At 43.4% G+C, this 21,472-nt stretch overlaps 3 protein-coding genes across 6 annotated transcripts; 2 read left to right on the top strand and 1 right to left on the bottom strand.

The window, feature by feature from the left end:
- Positions 1 to 4,506: 4,506 nt before the first annotated feature.
- Positions 4,507 to 8,579, top strand: cfap73 (cilia and flagella associated protein 73). 2 transcript variants are annotated; one of them, XM_035639046.2, is made up of 7 exons: positions 4,507 to 4,699; positions 5,164 to 5,290; positions 5,518 to 5,610; positions 5,707 to 5,898; positions 6,307 to 6,528; positions 6,644 to 6,799; positions 6,885 to 8,579. In XM_035639046.2, exons 1-7 carry the CDS (start codon positions 4,656 to 4,658, stop codon positions 6,942 to 6,944), a joined length of 894 nt encoding a protein of 297 aa, XP_035494939.2. In that variant the 5' UTR covers positions 4,507 to 4,655; the 3' UTR covers positions 6,945 to 8,579. The 2 variants fall into 2 exon arrangements, with proteins under 2 accessions (XP_035494939.2, XP_035494938.2); XM_035639045.2 differs by having other exon boundaries at positions 5,704 to 5,898.
- On the bottom strand, positions 6,931 to 12,853 carry iqcd (IQ motif containing D). Of its 2 annotated transcripts, none has more exons than XM_035639042.2 (5): positions 12,643 to 12,853; positions 9,927 to 10,563; positions 9,534 to 9,740; positions 9,347 to 9,418; positions 6,931 to 8,873 (listed from the first exon to the last, which is right to left on the bottom strand). In XM_035639042.2, exons 1-5 carry the CDS (start codon positions 12,696 to 12,698, stop codon positions 8,595 to 8,597), a joined length of 1,251 nt encoding a protein of 416 aa, XP_035494935.1. In that variant the 5' UTR covers positions 12,699 to 12,853; the 3' UTR covers positions 6,931 to 8,594. The 2 variants fall into 2 exon arrangements, with proteins under 2 accessions (XP_035494935.1, XP_035494936.1); XM_035639043.2 differs by lacking the exon at positions 12,643 to 12,853 and adding an exon at positions 11,234 to 11,514.
- Positions 11,551 to 21,401, top strand: tpcn1 (two pore segment channel 1). Of its 2 annotated transcripts, none has more exons than XM_035639038.2 (26): positions 11,551 to 12,109; positions 14,585 to 14,721; positions 15,473 to 15,649; positions 15,750 to 15,863; positions 15,954 to 16,084; positions 16,266 to 16,354; positions 16,474 to 16,508; positions 16,644 to 16,702; positions 16,846 to 16,945; positions 17,054 to 17,170; positions 17,281 to 17,405; positions 17,492 to 17,540; positions 17,639 to 17,702; positions 17,779 to 17,823; positions 17,919 to 17,975; positions 18,058 to 18,114; positions 18,244 to 18,316; positions 18,557 to 18,664; positions 18,768 to 18,929; positions 19,075 to 19,190; positions 19,642 to 19,688; positions 19,800 to 19,868; positions 20,000 to 20,096; positions 20,251 to 20,390; positions 20,486 to 20,566; positions 20,657 to 21,401. In XM_035639038.2, exons 1-26 carry the CDS (start codon positions 12,019 to 12,021, stop codon positions 20,798 to 20,800), a joined length of 2,484 nt encoding a protein of 827 aa, XP_035494931.2. In that variant the 5' UTR covers positions 11,551 to 12,018; the 3' UTR covers positions 20,801 to 21,401. The 2 variants fall into 2 exon arrangements, with proteins under 2 accessions (XP_035494931.2, XP_035494930.2); XM_035639037.2 differs by lacking the exon at positions 11,551 to 12,109 and adding an exon at positions 12,951 to 14,400.
- Positions 21,402 to 21,472: the final 71 nt, after the last annotated feature.

Below are 21,472 nucleotides of genomic sequence, written 5' to 3'. Positions count from 1 at the left end.
CTGTTGTGGAGAATAATAGATTCCACTGCAAGAACCTGCAAACACCATGTTGAATAATATTTTGGGTACTGTGCTGAACAGGAGTCACATCCTAGGATCAGGTGCACGATGAAGATCTTTTGTCTCCCCCCTATTCTCTGTCGCTCTCTCCAGTGGAAGCTACGTTTTTTTTTTTTTTTTTAAAGGACACTGTGATGTGAGCAAGAATAATTGTTTTAACTCTTAACATACAGCCAAGGTCCCAAGACCAGCAGCCAAACACACATGACAGGGTGAAAGGGATAGAGGCGCTGCCGCAGTGGGTGGTGGTGGGGGCTGTGGGCCGTCATGGAGCCAATGTCCCGTCTGATTACAGCCAGAGGACTGGAGAGGCACGCTAATCCTCCCCACACACACACACACACACACACACACACACACACACACACACACACACACACACACACACACACACACACACACACACACACACACACACACACACACTTTCTCTCTGAGACAAAGACACACAACCATCAAAACAGAAAGACACTTACACAAGCATGCACACACACACACACACACACACACACACATACACACACACACACACACACACACACACACACACACACACACACACACACTTTCTCTCTGACACAAAGACACACAACCAGCAACACAGAAATACACGTACATAAGCACACACGCACACAAACCCATTGAATCCAGAGATTACACCCCATACCCTCTGACCTCACTCTGGTCCCCTTGTCCAGACAGGACACACAGCATAATGATATCACTACCAGCAGGACTTCACTTTGCCGCTCTGCTTGTTTGCTCACTGTGTAGTCTGGCTGCGGCCCCTCACGGTTGCCCATTTTAGAATAAAGGAACGTTGTCAGGTCACCATTGTGCATGTGCCAGGACCACAGCCAAGATTTTTAAGAGAGTCCTGCGAGTCCTGGTTATTTGTAGCCTACTGTACCTTCGTCTGAAAAATATGGAGCAGACCGCAAAGAAAATCAGTTGTTTTCTGGTGTTTTGTAGTGTTTTGTATTTCACAAGAAATAAAAGTAAAAACTTTGAAGGAATCAGAAAAAAAACAACTGTTTATGAGATCTATTTGGTAATTCATTTTGCGATCCGTTAAACAGTCCTGACCACAGCTTGAGATACAGTCTCATTCGATTGGATGAATAGATGTCCCAGCAAGTCAAATATTTTTTAAGTCTGTAAAATAAATGTAAGCAGCACACTCACCGTTGTTTATATAAACACCAACTGTATCACAAACTGTATTTTTTACTTTACCTTCTTGTAGAGGCCTCGTGTGCCTCGGCACCTCGCGACAGGCTTCCCCCTCTCTCCCCCTGCGTCTCGGTTTGCCCGCATCCTGCTGCGCGCTTGTCCCCGCTTGTGTACAAGCATGTTTGCAAACAGGCCGGACAAGACCACTGCTGTGAGACAAACACAAACATCAATAAACAAACAAATCCATTCATACACCCCGCTCCCTCCGAAACACTGCATGCACACGTGGCCCAATTTCACAGCACTCAGTCACGCCCGCTGTCGGGTCCCATTGTTTGCCACAAGCAGCATTGTTTGGTTCGTAGCAAGTGCACTCCTGTGATCGTGTCTCATTATTAATAGATGGTGTCAGAGAGTCGCTGGCCTCTCTGTCTGACAAGCCATTAGCATAAACACAGACTTCCTCTCAATATCTGTTTGCACCACACTGTTGACCTTTAATTATGGATGTCTAAATGTTTGTCACCTGTCCACTCAACTGTGTGTGTGTGTAAGCTGCAGTGAAAGGCTAATGCTGGTTATAGCTTTGACTTTTTACACACACACACACACACACACACACACACAGAGCAGTTGTGCTAACTGGGGCTACAGTGTCCGACTCCCTCTCCTTCTTCGCTCGGTCATGACACAAGAAGCAGCTTGTATCAAAAAGCGTCGGGTGCACACACACAGCGACAATAGTTTTAAAGTCTCCATCTCTGATACAACGTCTGACGACAGTGACGTAGGGAGGATCTCAACGCTAATTGGCTAATGCGTCAACACTGGAGTTCAAATGAGTCGTTATTCGCGTCTCTAGTCGCACCTTTGCATTGACTTTGTATGTAATCTACACGCCTGATTAATTTGCGTCGCATTGGGTGTGAAGGAACCTTTACAGTCTTGGGGCAAGCAGACAAACTAAAAAAAAATCCAACAATTAAAAAGGTACAATGAAGGAGCAAACTGAGACACGGGAAGACAAATCAGGAAATCAAACCTTGCTTCTCTCTTTGTTGTTGTTGTTGATTTGTTACTTAACAATTTTTGAGGCGATAATGAGTAACATTATTGTTATTATTATTGTTGTTGTTGTTGTTAATACAAAAGTATTTTTTAAAATATAAATGAACAATGCTACTAGTATTTCTTTATTGTTCTCATGGGCTCTGTGTCTGCCATCACAGATTCTGGCCTGTCCTCTTCTCCGTGTCCTCCTCGGCTGTTAAAAGGTCTGCGGGTGTTTACACGGGTGTGATGTCTCCATTTCCACAGCCTCACACTTGGCCCATCACCTGACACAACACGCTTTTATTATAATAGCATGATTCCATTAGTATTAATAAAGTACTGTGTGTGTATGTGCAGCAAGCCCTTCATTCATCGAAAATGAATACAGCAGCATCTCTGCCTGCAGCTATCTGTGTTGTTGTTTTTCCCCTTCACTGCCTTTTGGTCATGCCCTCTGTGTGTGTGTGTGTGCGTGTGTGTGTGTGTGTGTGTGTGTGTGCGTGTGTGTGTGGGTGTGAAACACATTTACATCAGATGCATTTTTCTGGTTTTGCTTCTGTCCCAGTCAGCATCACCATCTTCACCACACCTTGGCAATTGTTATGCAAAAATAACAGCACACAGCATTTCCATTAAGTGCTAATGCCACCGTCCTCTGTCCCCATGTGCCACTGTACTCTCCCAGTCTGAACATGTCAAATTACCATTCAATCAATCTTGCACACGTCTTATACTTTCTCAAAGGGGATGACAAGTCTTTGAAGATATTTTAGTCATGAGTGTCCTGGCAGACTGGTAATATTCATCATTCTAGCTTCTGTCTTTTTTAAACAATCATCAAACTTCTAAAGATCCGTTGAGAGAACCATCTCACCACAAAGTCAATTGTAGTGCCTGTTTTGCAGCTGTCGATCACGTCTCCTGCTCTTCACCAGGTTAACATGGATTTGGATACATTTTTCTTGGTTTTGACCACGGAACAACAGTTAAGATAACATGTAGCACGTTCTTCTCTACGTAGTTGCTCTGGTGCTTTCGTCATGATCACTGAGGTGAACTGCGGTTTCCAAGAATGAACTTTGAACCCCAGTTCCCAAGATCAGTTCTCAATAACCGTGTGTCTTTAGGACTTTTATAGTCTATGTAACCATTCCGCCTCCCTCATGTCCATTCTGGCAATAATTCTAACGTTTGTGCTGTATAGCATCACCCACTGTCAGGTCAGTGAGGCTTTATTTCCACACGTTTCTGTATGTAAACAACCTGTCAGCCTCTAATAGATTAGGCCTTCGTCTTTTGATATGATGTAGCCTCAACAATTTCACACAAGTGATCTTGCTTCTGACGTGTTTACTGCCGAGTGTCATTACGTGTGCCCGTGTCTGTCAGTCCGGTGTGATGAACTCAGTGTGTAACCATGCACTCTCCAGCAGTCAGCAGTGGAAAGGTGTGATATTAGGTGTGACTTATCTGCTTAAAGTGGAAAAATAACACACATCTCTCCTGTCAATCAGATGTCTGAAACTTAGTTGTCTTTTTTAATCATATATGTTTGAAAGTGTGTGTGGCAACAATCGCTCGGGGGAGTCAGATCAGGAAACTAAAGTTGTGCTCAGGTGAGCGTGCAGATGAAATAGAGAGGCGGAAGCAGTTTCGGAGTTCGGGCTATTTATCTAGATGCATATACTCCAGCATGCCAAATTCGAGGTCATCACATCTGAGGTACAATCCGAAGGAAAGGATGAGAAATCCCCAACATCCCAAAGGAGTCTTGAAGAAGTCTTGAAGGAATCTAAATCTGAGGAGGATTCACCACCACAGTCGCTTATATATGATGAGATCCTTTGGAAAATGTCCATCCTATAGAACCAAAGAGGACAAAGCAGGTTTTTCGTTCTAAGCAACAATCCAATATCACTTAAAGTTTGGATTTATATAGTTTAAAAGATTGAATACATAAGATATAGATGTGATGATTACAAAGATCATGTTTTTGAAATTTCAATTGGTAAGAGATAATTGACTAACTAACTGATTGGATGTGTAATCTTTGCAGTTATACAAGGTTCTATTCTATAACTAATAGATTAAATCATCCAATCGTTCTCGTAGATTCTCACAGATTAAATACAAGTTTTCTGTGTATTTTTGTGGTCGTTGCTTTTTTTTTTACGTGATTGTTCCTTTAAAGGTCCCTGGTTTGCGTTACCATGGAAACGACGGAGAGGAACGCTGGGGTGGCGCATGCTCGAGGAATGTTTGAAAACAAACTTGAATCAACGCAAGAGGAGGAAGAGTTTAAAACTTAATGATCGTGCGATCGTGAAATCTTCCTTAAAAAACCTTCACAAAACATTCGAGGAGTAATGAGTTTCTCCAAACTCGTCATCGGTGAGCAGCAGCGTCCTCGGTGAGTCTGAGAGTGAAGACGACCGACCACGATCAGTGTGAGCGATCGATGTTAACAGCTGTCTACTCGTGTGTGTGTGTGTGTGTGTCTGTCTATGTGTGTGAGTGTCTGTGTGTGTGTGTGTGCGTGTGTGTGTGCGTGTTTGTGTCTGTCTGTGTGTGTGTGTCTGTCTGTGTGTGTTTGTGTGAGTGTGTGTGTGTGAGTGTGTGTGTGAGTGTGTGTGTGTGTGTGTGTCTGTGTGAGTGTGTGTGTGTGTGTGTGTTTGTGTCTGTGTCTCTGTGTGTCTTTGGCTATGTGTGTGTGTGTGTGTGTGTGTGTGTGTGTTTGTGTCTGTGTCTCTGTGTGTCTTTGGCTATGTGTGTGTGTGTGTGTGTGTGTGTGTGTGTGTGTGTGTGTTTGTGTCTGTGTCTCTGTGTGTCTTTGGCTATGTGTGTGTGTGTGTGTGTGTGTGTGTGTGTGGACAGGAGGTGGCCTGCGGGGTGCAGCCCTGTGATGACAGGAGAACATGACAAGAGCGTTGCGATCTGCGATCTGCTGAAGAAACGTGGGGAGGACGAGCAGCTCAAAGCTGTCATACAGGAGCGTGAACGGGTGAAGAACTGGCTCAAAGTTTTATTTTTGATCACTCAAAGGACTGTTTTTGGTGTAAAATCAATTTAAAATTTTGCAATAAAGAACCTAAGACAACAGAAATGTCTCCAATGTCCTTCTGGTATTCAAAGATGACACAGGAATGAAGGTCACTGAAGACATGCGTTTAAGTTTGTATTTAAAATATTCATAAATAAAATGTTGTCTTGTGTGTGTTTTTTTTGTAGGAGTTGGAGAGTTTGAAAGATCACACAGATAAGTTGCAGAAGGACAACCAGAAAGCCCAGGAGTTACACCTAAGCTTTGATATGTTTCTCAAGGTATATAGCAGAGAACCGTATTTCACTCATGACTCCTGCATGTATCAGACGACAACAGCCGAACTAACTGAAACACGTCCATCTCTTTCGGAGAAGGAGGAAGATGCCGCCAAAACGGTTGAGAAAGCGGAGAGGACGAGCAAAGAGGTGCTTCAAATGGAAGAGCAGATAGAGAAGATAGTGGAGGAGCAGACAGAACTGATGGAGAGGAAACACGAGCTGGACCGTCAGGTGCAGAGACGCACTGTGTACCGGGACATCATGGAGCAGATGGTGAAAATGACTAAGGTAGGCTCGTGTGAGGATTTTCACCTGGCAGAGAAAACATGTGATCCATTTGCTAAAAGATGTTTGTGCATTTGCTAAACACCTAACAAGTCAACTCATAAGTTATAGTTCCCAAACCATTACACATAACTCATCCCTTTGCTGCTTTGAGAGCATTAAAATGTCCATCAACTTTAACAGTAACCACACTGTGTGAAACAGCTACAGTTGGACGTTGTATTTCTGAAGGGTGCAGTAAAACGTGTGGTGTTGGCACGACTGGTCCTTTTTTTCAGGTGAGGTGGCCCAACTGTGCCATAAAAAACACTCTGGAGAACCCTGACATGTTTTGAGGAGAAGATGAAGTAAAATTCGGGGGCTACAACTTTAATGTGAACGTGTGTGTGTGTGTGTGTGTGTGTGTCACAGTTCAAAGATGCAGAGTCGCTTGCAGATAATTTGGAGAGTCAGCTCCACTTGAGAGACCAGCTCTGTCAGAGGGAGAGAGAGGCACAGGAGCAGGTTGACCAGCAGAGAAAAGCACTGTCAGTGCTGGAGGACCAGCACGACTTGATGCAGCTGCAGAAGAACAACCGACTGTCCCAGTTCCAGACCAAGCTGGAGGAGACGCACTCTGAAGCTCTAGTCTGGGTACCACACATAATCCTGAGTCAATGTCAGAGCATGTCTGACCCAATCAAATGTTGCTTTAAAGCTTGGACTACCGTCCTCTGAATGAAATTCAGGCATCTCTGTCTTCACACAGGAAAGGAAGTGGAACCACATTCTGGAAACTGCTGCAAAGAAAACTCTCCGACTGGGACAGATTAAGATGGCGACTCTCAACCTATATGAAATAATAGATGGCAAATTAGAAGAAGAAGGTGTCAATATGAACGACACAGAGAAACAGCTGGACAAGGTAAGTAATCTGACAGGGATAGTGAAGAACAGGCCATGGCAACAGGAAATGACCACTGTAACCGTTTCTCCTGTCTCCCTGTTAGATCCAGGCGTTCATCCAGGACCATGACGACATAGTGAAACAAAAAGTTTATCGTAACTGACTCTAAAGAATAATTTTTATTTCAAATTGAACTCAAACATACATTTCCATCCTGCATTACAAAAAAGGCTACTGAATCTGCATTGTTATTTTTTAAATTTTTTTACTTTATAGTTAATTTTAAGTTTGTCCAGTTGTTTGACCAATGCAAAACTCTGACAATGATGACAATGAACTTCAATGAATTGAAGACACTGGAAAATGCAGCAAACTGAAACTGAACTGAATAATCATTTTGACAAGAATTCCTGGTTGGCTCTGCTTTGAAATGACTGTGCATTAATTCTGTCAGTAATGAAAAAGTTTCAGGGTCGGCTGTAAAATCAGCAGACATTTTTGTTTCAGAAGCGGGAACCTGCTTCAATTATACTTTGAGTTGTTTTCATTGAATTTATAATAAAGACCTATATGGATACACTCTCTGGATACACTGTTCTTAAATATAGTACATGCTGGGAAGTATGTCAATAACCTACCAATAACTTAATGAGATTAGTAAGTGGTCGTGATGGTTAATAAGATTAGTATTCAATCATCAGTGTGAAAGCAGCAAGTTATTGTTGTAGCTGCTGGAGCACGTTTTAACTACTTCATATACAGTTTTAAAAACAGGGACACCAGATAAATCTGAGGGGTTGTGAGATTTAAAGGTTTTAGCAGTTTAAGATTGCTTTTAACAATGAAAAGTGCTCTATAAATGAAATTTATTATTATTATTATTATTATTATAGATGATTAATGGAGTAGAAATCATATTTTGGGATGACACCATGTTAGACGTTTATAGGGAAGTCTGTTAACAACTCATATTCATCTGAAATGTAACCCCCGAACCACACAGCTTTTTGTAAAACATCACAAGCCAAAAAGGCTGGAAACCATTGGTTGTTTTAATGTGTTGTTTTAAAAACTCATTATATTATCCATTGTGTAAAAATAAATCTGTCAAATAATGTATTTCCTACTGAAACGTAGTGGAGTGAAAGTACAAAGAAGCATACAATAGAAATGATGAAGTAAGCTACAAGTAACTCACTTTAGTTAAGTACTTATAGTTGTAAATATAGTTAGTTACTTTCCTCATGGTAATTTGTCAGTGGGACATTTCATTTAGCTCGTCATTGTAATTGACATGGCATGATTGAAAGTTCTGAAATTGTTCTGTGTCTAGTGTGAATGGTGCATTTTAACTGGACTTGCTTTAACATGAAAAATACAGTATATTCAGTATCATCATCATCATCATCATCATCGGCATCATCAAATAACATGTATCGTTGGTGGTTCAATCCCTGGCTCCTGTTGTTGGCAGGGCGACCGAATGAATGTAATTAAGTGTAGGTAATTGATAATTTAGAATAAAAGAGTCTGTACTGTCGCCCTGTGGCCATTTCAGAAACAACAACTGGTGCACCCAATGAATGAGCCCTTGCTTTCACTCAGTTTGGCCGATTAGACCTGATCTCGGTTTAACGTTCAGTAGAGTTGTGCTGGAAATTTGCTTTTGCCTTTTAAACTCCATGTTCCAACATGAATGATGAATGCGCAAATTGTTCTTTCTGGTGCATCAAAGCTTTCAGAGACACACGTGTGTGAATGTTCGTTGGTTTTAAGCAATAAAAAATGTTTCAGTATCTGATGAGTCAGTGGTTTATCTCTTCTTGCCTTTGCCTTTCTTGGCTGTCTTACTTTTGCCCCTGTTCTTTAGGGCCTTGCGAGTACTGTAGCCTCTCCACCAAGCTTGGGCGAAAATTGCAGCTTTGATCTTCAACTCCAGCTCCCTCATCTCCGTCTGTCTCTTCTCCTCTGCCAGCCGACGCCTCTCCATGATCTGGTCGTACTCCGACTCTAGGACAGAAAAGCGTTTCTCCAGGCTCCGCAACTCCTCCTCGCCACTTTCATATTCAATCTGATTCAGCTCCAGGTCGGCCTGACAGAGGTGATGGTGGGAGACATGGTGTTGAGGGTTGTAAGGATGGAAAAGAGGAACATGGTGATGGATAGTGATGGACAGCAAAGAAAAAATTATGACAGAATAAGTTAGATCAGAAATCTGACCAAATCTGAAACATAGACATGCCCATTTATACTTGGTCATTTCACAGATATTGAACATCCTAAAAGGAATAATCCATTTAATGCTTTTTTCCTAAAACTAGAAAGAAATCTACCAAAAGCAATTAGATAAATAAACTAATGTAGGGGGTTGTACAAGTGGTTTTCAAACCAGATCACACACCATCACAAGTCTAATGCGACTGAAGGCTCTAATAATGCAAGTAAATGAATCCTGTATTAAGATATTTTGTTAAACTACAATATCTGAGGTCAACAAGCACAAGAATTAGAATCCACACTAAAACTATACACACTTTGGACACTTTGTGGTGCCTGAGTTTGTACCTGCTTTTTTCCCATTTCACTGTCAAAGTTTTGGAGCAGGTATTCAATTTCTGTCTCCACTTTTTCATTTTCCTGCCAAGGAAGAAAAAACAGCATTGGCTGAAATTGATTTTAATGAAAACTAAATATGTTACTGCAACTTAAATACGAATCATTAACTGTGAAATGTTCGATAAACTAAACTGACCTTTCGGAGTGTTCTCTCTGCCCGCCTGTTCTCAAGCATCAAATTATTGAGCTGAATGTTCAGTTGACCCATTTCCTGCTGCATACTGGCCTGTTTCTTTGATATTTGTGGCGGGCACTTTTGAGCGAGTGACAAACCCGCTATTTGTTTGTTGTTCTCTTCCAGAGACTCCTGCAAATTTGTGACCTCCATTTTTTTCCGAGAAATCTTTGATACAAGCAAAAATAGAGGACAGGTGAGACAGGGAAACTTTTGAGAGCAGATAATATAATGTATTTGATAATGTTCTTTGTTTTTTAAATTCTCTTGCGGCATCTATATATGCAAATTACACATGTAGTTGACTACAATCTCATAAGTCAAGGCTTCTCCAACATCCAGTTCATGCCTGACCTTTGCATCGACTTGCTTCTCGGCTGTAGCTACTTCTTCCCTCAGTAGAGTGATGTGCTCCAGATCCTGTGCAGGGGGTGAAGACAGCGGCTTGGAGAGGACCCGCTGTAGATCCTCATCCAGACTGGTCTGCAACTTGTCTACCATATGGCTGTGAAACATCTTAAGCACCATAATTAGTTCACACTCACTCTCGCCTACTTCCATACCTTGCTCTTCCCTCAAACCAGAAATGGCATCCGGACATGACCGGAGGAGCCTGAGCAGATCCCTGACAGAGTCCTTGATGTCCTTCTCAAGCGGAGTCTTTACTCTCTTCCTTGCTTCTTCATCTTCTCCCTCTGACTCCTGCTCAATACATTCTAGTGTCTCTCTCTCCAGTCTTGTCTCTGATAGTTGATGCTTTCGAAGTGCCCTCATCAACTCCTCGTCCACAACACTAGAATCACTGTTTAAGCAGAGGATGGCAGGCAGAGTTGCTGCAATCTCTAATTGACTGATGCAGTTTTCCACTATGCTTGAGATGCGCTGAGCCTCAACAGAGAGCCGCCTTTTCTCTAACAGGTTCTTTAGAGCATCCTCTGATTGGGTCTTCGACTTTGTCATTGCCAGCACTGGTGCCCTGTTTGCAGACATACTGGATGGGAGGAAAAGAGCAAACTAATTCTGTTAAATTTGTGTATGTTATATATGAACATACAGCGTGCTCGCCAACCTTTTTTTACTCGGCCAGTGTCTTCACTTTACTGGTGTATAGTGAAGACACAGGCCGAGTTTGACGGGAAGGCTGATTTCAATCTATTCTTACAAATCTCTGTGATCACCCTAAAACCTGAGTCACAGACACTTTGCAAGTCGATCAAGTGTGATGTGCTATGCATGTACATTGAAAAAAGTATTTCAGCGATCCGACAGACAGTTTCACCTACTAGTTAAATATTTAAACATGAAAAATAATGGAGACCAAATATCATTTAGGTAAAAATATAATCGGATACAAATAATATAATTTATATAAGTTATTTTATTTATTTATTATTCTTTTTTAATTAAAATATGTTTTTGAACTGGACCTTTAGCAATCCTACCACTGTTGGGGTCCATTAGTGGTCAGACCTGTGGCCTCAAGTTACTGGCCCAGAGAAGCATTAGCGTGTGTTCAATTTGACAACAGTCATTTTAGTTTTTTTTATTATTTTAATTTAATTTTACTTTCAGTCTCTACTGTTTACTGGGTATGACAGCTTTCAATTTAGCTTGAGTAGTTTTATAATGTGCAGTGTTAAAGGGTGATATAAGCTACATACCTGTTCATTGGTGTTTTTTCACCGCAAGCTGAAGACAGTGTTGATATTTTTTTCCTCTGTTGCTAAGATACCACTAAGGCCAGTGGCGATATCAAATCACTGACGCATAATGCGTATAGTTTTTAACACATAATATAAGCGTTTGTATTAACTGAATGAATTCATTAAATGAAATTTAAAAACCCCACAATAGACTACAATTACAATGTTTTTTTAACCGTTGTCTTAGCGAAACTGACTTTTATTTTGAAAATTTGCCAACGGCGCCCTTGGCCTGCCGTGAATCGTTTCGGTGTCGCGACAGTTTGTTGATGTAGCGGCGACCGACCCCGGTGTCTGTAGAGCTTTAGTAGTGAGGTCAGTGAGGGTCAGGTGTCGTCGCTGGTGGAAATATTAATCTCCACATATACCCGGTGTACTTTGGGTGTCGACTGGATGTCATCGGGACACGGCAGAACGCCTGGCGGCGGGCGACGATGCCGTGATGGACGCGGGCGGACTGTCTCAGCCTGTTAGCAGGACTGACGGAGGAGCGGTCGACTCGCTGACAGGCGTCGTCTGTGACGGCTCCGAGACCGAGCCCGGGACCGGCGGGCCCCGGCTGCTTCACACCGCTTGAGAGGCGCCAGGTCCTGCGCGCGGCGTGTGTCGCCGGAGACACCGCTCGACTTGTCGTGAGTCGTCGTCTCAGTTTGCAGCGCGCGAAAAAAAGTAACCGTGTTCGTTGGCAGCTGGAGGTTGACGTCGCCGCGAGCGGCCCCGCTTCACTCGGTCTCTGCGGCGGGATGGAGTCGGACGACGACGTGCCTCTGATCCTGACCTGGGACGAGGCAAACAGCGGCCTGCTCAACGAGGACACCGAGAGGGGCGACGAGAGTAAGTGAGCACCGCCGCCATGTCGTCAGATGAACAACACCCCGGTGTCTGTTAGCTGGACACGCTGCGGTCGCACACAACAGTCCACCGCGGGTTACGAGGTAGTTTGTGTTGTCCTGATGGGGCTCTCTTGTTTTATTTATTTTACTTTGCCATGAGCGGTGTGTACAAAATATTGCAACATTAACATCACTGCAAACGACAGTCTCCAAAAATGACCTCCGAGTTGAGCCGACACCGTCCGACACTAAGTGTGAACATCTGTGTGAACATCTGTGTGAACAGTGATCGGCTTCTTCTTCACGAGGGATTCACGTCACACTGACGCAGATGGGAACTGTCAGTGTGGCTCACACACACTTGTTACTGTTGCCCGGGTGCTGATGCATTTCGTTGTTTGTCCTATCTGAATTTGAAGTATTGTGGTGGTGTGTCTTTCTTCTTTTTTAACAGAGGAGTACTTCTGTATACATTGTACGTTATTACAGCAGTGTGTTATTCTGTGATGTATGTGTCAATGCTCATCTACTCACCAGGTTTGCACCGGTGCAGTCTGAAGCCGTTCAATGTTGTTGACATCCAGCTGCATTGATGCTGCACATCCAGGCTACGCCGCTTTAACGGAGAAAAGAGACCAGGGTCAAAGGTCACGTGTGCGTGCGTGTGTGTGTCCATGCATCAACTCAACATAGTAATCCTGCTCCCTTTGTATTCCTCACATATGAGCTACTAAATGACCCATCTGAGAAACTGCTGCATCAGCAGACTGCGCACCCCCTCATCCCCTCCCCGTTGCTCCTAGGCAGTATGTGTGCATTGTGTGTGTGTGTGTGTGTGTGTGTGTGTGTGTGTGTGAACATATGTGGCCTGTGTGTAACTGTGTCTGTGTGTTTGAGCATACTGGATCATTTTCTCTGGCTTGAGAGGTGAACAGGAAGAGCAGAGGAGGGTTTTTCTCCCCTCTCAGGATACGTAGGAGTGGTGGATACGGAGGAAGTGTCACAGAGCTCTTGCTGATTGCTGCTGGAACTTTCTGGAGGGAGAGGGAGATTGAACCTGGACTCTGAGAGAAGCAGAGGGAGAGAAGGCAGCTTTGTATCACCTCAGCGACAATTCACATGCTTGGACGGAAGTCTGGAGCTTGTTCTTTTTGCTGGTGGTCAGGATCCCTCAGATCACCACAAAAGTGGATTTTATTTTTCCTGGCCGAAACAGTCGTGACTGCTCTGTCTGTTTGTGTTTCTGTGAAACTGACCCTGCCACGTTATTGAGTGGGAGCTCCAAACATGTTATTGTTCTCAAACAAATGAGGGGCTGGAATGGCACACGGCAGACACACGGTGTACTCCTGTCAGGATAACAGCCCGGCTGCCGCCAGAGTGGAATTTGATCTTCACACTTCAGCTCGGTCCGCTGCAATCGTGCAGAACAGGAAACGTCTGTGACTCCATTTCTGAGACTCATATGGTCTCCACTGAGTTTTATTCCAGGGAGTTGTGTGTCTGAAGCAGAAACATGTGATGAACAGTGTGTGGGAGGATCCCTGAGATAGACTCACACAGGACCAGAATATGCAGCTGTAGAAAGTCACATGGATAAGAGATTTTAAATCTGTAAATTAAGGTTATTACAAAATCTTACGTTCACTTTAGTTTAGTTTAGCTAATCTCACAATGGCATGCTGATATCTAACACTGTTGCTAGATATTGTGACGTCTTCCCTGTCTAGTCGTGCTTCGCCCTATAGCGCCGGATTAAATCCTCCCGTGGTTTATCAGTCTCGTGTCTGTATCCTGTCTGCAGCAGGAAGGAGACGTAATAGGCAATGTGACATCAGTGCAAACACGGGGCTTTTCTTACTGACTGACAGTGGTCGGTTCAAAGTACAAACTCTGCTGCTGTGGCAGGAGGGCAACTTCCACATGCAAGTGTTCAAGTCACATTTCACTGTTCATCTAAGGGACTGGCTTGACTGGCCTCCAACGTGGCCTCCAACTTGGCCTGGATACTTCTGGATCTGTGAGGACTTGCATCAGGACTCTCACTGTGTTTCTGGAGTTTGCATCTGGCCTAAGTGGAATGTTCGGCCATCTGTATCTCCAGATGTGTGTGGCTGCTGGAACAAGACCAGTGCTCTGTGATTGACACAGACACACACACGCACGCACACAAACATTGATCAATGGAGTGCGTATGCAGGCAGGCAGCTGGGCTCCGTGAAGATCAGACCCATAACGAGAGTCCAGTAGTGATCTCCTCCTATGCCGTACAGTTAGAACTTGGATGCATTGGTAGGCACAAACTCCTCTGAGTTACACACATGTAATGTCATATATTCTTTTTTCATACAAATAATATACAGAGAATAAACATGAAGTGAAAACAAACTAATTTTATTGTTCCAGTTTGATGTACCTTTCCACATGAATGAGGGCTGTTTTAATAATACACTGGCACTCGTGTGTTTTCTTCCAGATGGAGGTGGAGGCAATTACGACATCGTGAACAATGCTGTGATCTCAACACCTGGGCCACAAAACTACAGAGCCCAAAATATGTCATTACGGCAAAGCTGGGAGATGAACTACCAAGAGGCGGCGATCTATCTACAGGTACAGAGCAACTGGGTCACATAATGGTTTCTATTACACCTGCAACACTTTATTACTTTGTTTATGATCAATCCACATGCTCTTTAAGTGAGCTGTATTTACACCATGAACAGCTGCAGGAAGTAATAAATCTGTCTATATACAAGGAACTGCAAAGTACAAGAGAGGGACACAGAGATATTGAATTTCTTGGTTAATAATTACCAATTATAATAAAATATAATACAAAGACATAATCTGGCAGTTTGTTGTGTTGCATTTAAAAAGGTCCAGGCTAAAACTCTATTGAAAAATAGATGTAGATAGTAAATGTTTTACATTCACCAGACACTTAAAGTGATAAATGTGGACATTGTGCAAAGGAGGGCGTGTATTTGGCCTTTTGCATTTGAAAGATTTCACATCAGGTGCTCGTAAATGTTTTTGTCATGCCTCCATTCAGAAAGCAGAAAAATTGACTTGTCGTAGCAGGAGAAGCAGAGTCTGAACCAATAACAGTGATAACGGTTCTGTTCCAGCAATTAAGGGATCAGTGTGTAGGATTTAGTGGAAACTAGTGGTGAGGTTGCAGAATCCAACCAACTGAATACCACTCTCCTCGCCCCTCCCTTTCCGAGCATGTAGGAGAACTTATAGTGGTTCAGATACCAAGGCACTTGAATGTGACGGACATTTTATGAAGTCCCTTGACTCGGACAATCTCCTGCTGCGTTCTTCGCTTATTGATTTGTCTTTTGAATTTTGTACACAGGAAGGAGAGAACAATGATAAGTTCTTCACCCACCCTCGAAACCCAAAGGCACTGGCGGCGTACCTGTTCGCCCACAACCACCTGTTCTACATGATGGAGCTACTGACGGGCCTTCTGCTGATGATGCTGTCTCTGTGCGAAGCTCCCGCTGTGCCCTCATTGCGCCTGGATGTCTACGTGAGTGAACACACACACACACACACACACACACACACACACACACGAGACACAACAACGTACAAACAGTTTCCTGTAAAAACCCTGGATGCCTCTGCAGGTCCATGCCACGCTGGAGCTGCTGGCGTTGGTCATGGTGGCGTTTGAGCTATGCATGAAACTGCGCTGGTTAGGCTTCCACACCTACATACGACACAAGAGGACCATGGTGAAGGTAACTCGTGCACGATGGATACTCGCCAATTGGCCCTAATTCAGCTTCTGTTGCTGTAGGATGTTTACGTTGTCTCTTCTCCCTGTGCAGACGTGTGTGTTGCTGCTGCAGTTTGCTGAGGCCATAGTGGTTCTGATCAGACAGACGTCTCATGTGCGAGTGACCAGGGCTCTCAGGCCCATATTCCTGGTGGACTGTAGATACTGTGGTGCTGTGCGCAGGTACATAACGACCTAAACAAACTCTCACACACACAAGTGACCTGTACTGCTCACAGACGTTTGGTTTGAATGTTGCTTATTTGTGAGTCCGTTAAAAACGTTAATGTTTCCCCCATTATTTTATGACTGATTAAAGTGTTGAATGCACTCGAATCTGACACACTTTCTTTCATTCAATCAGAAACTTGCGTCAGATCTTCCAGTCCCTCCCTCCTTTCATGGACATCCTCCTGTTGCTGCTTTTCTTCATGGTTATATTTGCTATCTTGGGTAAGAGTATGTTGTATTTAAGAGTGTCTTATATTCATGTTGTTGCTTCTTTTTTGCCCTCTTTAATAGTGAAGGTTGAACCATCTCCTAGTGTTTGATTTGCCTTTTGTCTCCTCCAGGTTTCTGCCTCTTCTCCCCAAACACAGCTGACCCGGTACGTTGAGCCTTTATTCTGCACTGACATTAGATTGTTTGAGTTGCGTAAGTTAGAAACTCGGGTGGTTCTTCTCTTTTTCGGTTTTGTCTGTTGTGGTCAGATTTTCTGCATTAAACCCTCCTCTCTCTGCAGTACTTCAGCACTCTGGAGAACAGCCTCGTCAGTCTGTTTGTGTTGCTGACCACAGCAAAGTAAGCTCAGCAGTAAACGTAGTACTGTGTTCAGTTTGTTTTTTTTGAGGTGCTTCCTTCTTTCAGAACCCAGCATGATTGCTGTTTCAGCTGATTCCACATTTTTCATTTTGTATCTCCTGGTTTCGTCTTTTTTGTTATAGTTTCCCTGATGTGATGATGCCGGCGTACTCCAAGAACCGCTGGTCCTGTGTCTTCTTCATTGTTTACCTCTCCATAGAGCTCTACTTCGTCATGAACCTGGTACAACTAGCCCCATGTTTAAATAGTAGCAACTGGCTGAGTGCTGTATTTGGTTTCCCAACAAGTCCCGTCACACGTTTGCTCATCCTTTCCTCTGTCGCTCGGCAGCTCCTGGCGGTCGTGTTTGATACGTTCAATGATGTCGAGAAGATGAAGTTTAAATCTCTTTTGCTTCACAAACGCTCGGCTATTGACCACGCCTTTCAGCTGCTAGTTAGCCGGCAGGTATGACCTCACTTCTCTGTGTGTTGTCATGTATGTTGGGTACAAATTATTTATTTGATCAGTTTCATAAAGCACTCATGGCTGTGGCGTTGCGGCTGCTTTCTCTTCAGAGGCCGATGGGCGTGTCGCTGAAACAGTTTGACGGTCTGATGCGTTTTTACAGACCGCGGATGTCTGCAAGAGACCGCTTCCTCACATATAAAGCTCTGAACACCTCAGTGGCTCCAATGCTCAGGTAAGCCTCCTACACACACTTTTCTCTCTTGAGATCCTCCTGCGTTTCAAAGCACTTGTTACATTTTCATGTCTGCTCTGCTACAGTCTACAGGACTTTTATAAGTTCTATGAGGTCACTGGCTTTAAATGGAAGGTAAGAAAACTTCCACTGTACTGTGTAGTTATATGTGTTTCATTTTTGCTGTTTTTCTAAAAATATACAAGTACTGTGCATGTGTGTGCGTTACTTAGGAACGGCGAAGTGGAGAATATTGGTTCGATGATCTTCCGCACACCACCTTCCTAATTTTTAAAGGCAAGTTCTCTGTTTCTCTTCTTCAAACAAATCTCTCTCCCAATTCCTTATTTTCAGTCTTTCTCTACTTCAATAGGGATCAACCTGCTGGTGAAGTCTAAGGCCTTCCAATATGCCATGTGTAAGTGTACAATTTACATTCCCCCTGCTTGTCCTCAGAGATACTGAGGCAAAGTCTCACATCATACACCTTTTAATCTTTTCTTGTGAATGCAGATGCGGTGGTTGCCATCAATGGTGTGTGGATCCTTGTGGAGACGTACACACTGAATAGTAAGTACCTCTACCGTGAACAAGTGTGACAGAGGGAAAGATTGTCAGAGTACAGATGTCTCTCCTTCCTCTTGTCCTGCAGGTGGATTTTCCTGGTCCAGATACCCAGTTCCCTGGAGTTACATTGTTTTCCTGACCAGTGAGTAGACTCTGTTCTCCAACCCTCAATGAAACTCATAACAGCATCCACATACTGTAAAACTGGTCATAAAGTTGTTTACATGCATTTATACTTATATTAACTCTGCCTCTGTCCTTCCTCTATTAGTTTATGGCGTAGAGGTGTTATTGAAAATAACAGGTTTGGGGCCAATGGCTTATATCAGCTCTGGTTGGAATCTGTGAGTAATAATAGGGTTTTTTCACTAAAACATTCATTCATGCTAAATCCAAAACTCCCCAAAAACGTTTTTGGTGCTGTGGATGAAGCTGATTCTTGCTAAGCTCTTGCTCAGTGACCACATTATTTAACAATGTTCAGTTCTGATGTTGTGGCTGTTTTGGCTCAAAGTGATTTGAACATGAAACAAACACTGTTTCTGTATTTGTGGTGATAATCTTTACTTTGCTCATCTTTCGAGGTTTGACTTCTCGGTGACACTGTTTGCCTTCCTGGGCCTGATTGCTCTTGCGTTCGATATGGAGCCATTTTACTTCATCGTTGTGCTCAGACCATTTCAACTGCTCCGGTGGGCTTTCATTTCTACCTTTTAAGATCAGAGCGGACAATTTACACAAGGCACCACTATATTATTTTCTTTTCCGTTCAAAACTTTGTGTCGTCTCTCACAGGTTGTTTAAGATAAAGCAGCGGTATCGTAATGTGTTGGACACCATGTTTGAGCTCTTCCCCAGGATGGCAAGTCTGGGGTTGACTTTAATCATCTTCTACTACTCCTTTGCAATCGTGGGAATGGAGTTCTTTGCAGATGTCGTTTACCCCAACTGCTGCAAGTGAGTCATGCTGTGATCTCAGAGTTGGGACGTATTGACATTAACTCTGGTTTTCTCCATTCTCCTATACCTCGTTTCATAAAAAGGATAAACTATCAACTCCATAAACTACTTGTCATTCCGTCTTTCTCTTTGTTTTTCTCAGCACCAGCACAGTGGCAGACTCCTACAGACAGATAAACGTCACATATGGCAACAAAACAGTGTTGGAAGAAGGATACTATTATCTCAATAACTTCAACAATATTCTCAGCAGCTTTGGTAAATAATCCTGTGTAGGACCAGGACATTTTTGTTACCCTCCACAGATCCCATGAAAAGACAAAAAACAAATCAAAACAGGTCAAAATACATATATTTATATATATTTACAAGTCTGAATAGTTTGGAGCAGTAGTGAGTATTTATGGCAGCAGGGTTGGCCTTGTAAATTAACTACATTTGCCTTATTTTTGGTAATGAAAGAATATGTCACCCAGTGTAACAGTGTGGCTCATTAGTTTGTTTTGAACATTTTTTGGATTATAATAATCATCTCCTATATGGCTCAGAGGTATAAAATATATCACGCTACAGACAAAACTGATGAGGATAATGTAGTTTGACGTTTGGTCTTCGCATTTTTGTCTGTATTAAAACTAAAAGCTTGTGCTTTTTCTGTCCAGTTGTGTTAGTTTTCCAGATTTTTAATGCGTGTGTTTTATTCCTCCAGTGACTCTGTTTGAACTGACCGTGGTCAACAACTGGTACATCACCATGGTAAGATCAAGTCACATTTCTGTGCTCGTCCTGTCAGTCTTCACTCTGCAGTTTTGTCATTGACCATCAGGTGTCACTGTTTCACCACTTCTCTGTTCACTCTCCTCGCAGGAAGGAGTAACCTCTATGACGAGCCACTGGAGCCGTCTGTACTTCATGACCTTTTACATTGTTACCATGGTGAGGTCCCTGCATGGTTGCATGAGCGTCTGCCACATGTCCATGAAAGTCTACACTCTGTTCTCGTCTTGTTTTCTGTGGACGTGAATGCATCCGCCGCATGTGTGATATTTTGTCAATGCCCTCTCCAGGTGGTGATGACCATCATTGTGGCATTCATTCTGGACGCGTTTGTGTTCCGAATGAACTACAGCCGCAAGAACCGGGAACCAGTGGAGAACCCCGAGGGTGGGTCTGTTTGTCTGTGTATAAATACTGTGTATATATTTGCAGAATCTGTAGCCTGTCGGGCAAGTTTTTGAATATTTGCACTGTTAATTGCACAGAAAATAAGATAGTATTGTGTGGAAGAGCATTGTCATTTTAATTTCTTTGTGTGTAGATGACAACGGGATCGTGTTTGAAGTAGAGGTGAGTCGAGATGAAGCTCTGGCCACACTAGAGCTCTACAAACAGACGTGCCCTGGACTGTCCTCCCTCAACTCTCTACAGGGAGTCCTACACACTATGGACCAGAGTGGCGTAAGAATAGGCAAACACACGCACACTGAACTCTTTTGACTCTGTTCTTCAAATCACACTAACAAACCTTCCCTCCTGCTTTTTTACGTGTCCAGCACTCATCTCTGGTGTACCTAGGCCGCAGGTCTAGGACAAAGAGTGACCTCAGCATGAAAATGTATGAGGAAGAGATGCAGGTAAGAAACTGAAGAAGCCACCCTGAATACCATGACTGCGGTAAGTTGGTATTTCTTGACCCTGACGTTTTCTTCCTCTTGTTTCTCCAGGAGTGGTTTGCGGCGTATTCAAGGGAAAACCTGCCTCAACCAGACCAAAGCCTGGAGCGGGTTCTGGACAGTCCCGTCTCCAACCCGTCTCCCTTCTCAGAGCCTCAGCTCAACTCACAGACTGGACCTCACAGCATCAACTAAGGCACAGTTTCTAAGCGGTACAAATACACACCACCATCTCACCATTTTTTTTAATGAAGAGAAACCCGATCACTCCAGGTCTTCTCTATCTTCCCCAAACACACTGGCAATCCACGGTGGGAAACCTGTCCAGGGCCTTTGGGACTGAAGTGGGAGTGAGATGAGTTAACGGTGGCTACTCCCTGGGGCCGTCACTACAGACAGGAAGACGGCAGTCTGTTGTTCCGTTGCTCGGAATGGGAGCGTTGCCCCCTTTTTTCTGGGCCCTTTCAAAAGACTGATGCAAATGTTACGAGGGAGTCTGTACTACCACAGTATGTTGTGTTCATGTACTGCTGTAGGCCTTTTGTAACTTCTTGTAAATCCTGTAGTGCTTTAACCTGATGCCTTAGTTTAATGGCTCATCTGATCAGTACTGACAGACACTACCAAGTTGTCTAAAGACCAAAAGTATAAAGACCCACTCCTTTTAGCTCAAAACAGTTACGGTGTATGTCCAAACTATTGTCTCAACATACTCGAGGTGTTTTATATAACTTCTTATTCTGAAATGTATTTGAGTTCGTCGTTAAGGGATTTTAATAAACTGTTCAAATTGTCATTGATGTATTTTTGCAGCTCTGTCATACAAATGGTAACTGCTTGTCATAAAGCACAGCGTTATTACAACTC

The sequence above is a fragment of the Scophthalmus maximus genome, chromosome 19 (genome assembly GCF_022379125.1).
Source record: "Scophthalmus maximus strain ysfricsl-2021 chromosome 19, ASM2237912v1, whole genome shotgun sequence".
NCBI lineage: Eukaryota > Metazoa > Chordata > Actinopteri > Pleuronectiformes > Scophthalmidae > Scophthalmus > Scophthalmus maximus.
The sequence above is the reverse complement of the archived record's forward strand: the minus strand, read 5'-3'. Positions and strand labels throughout refer to the sequence as shown.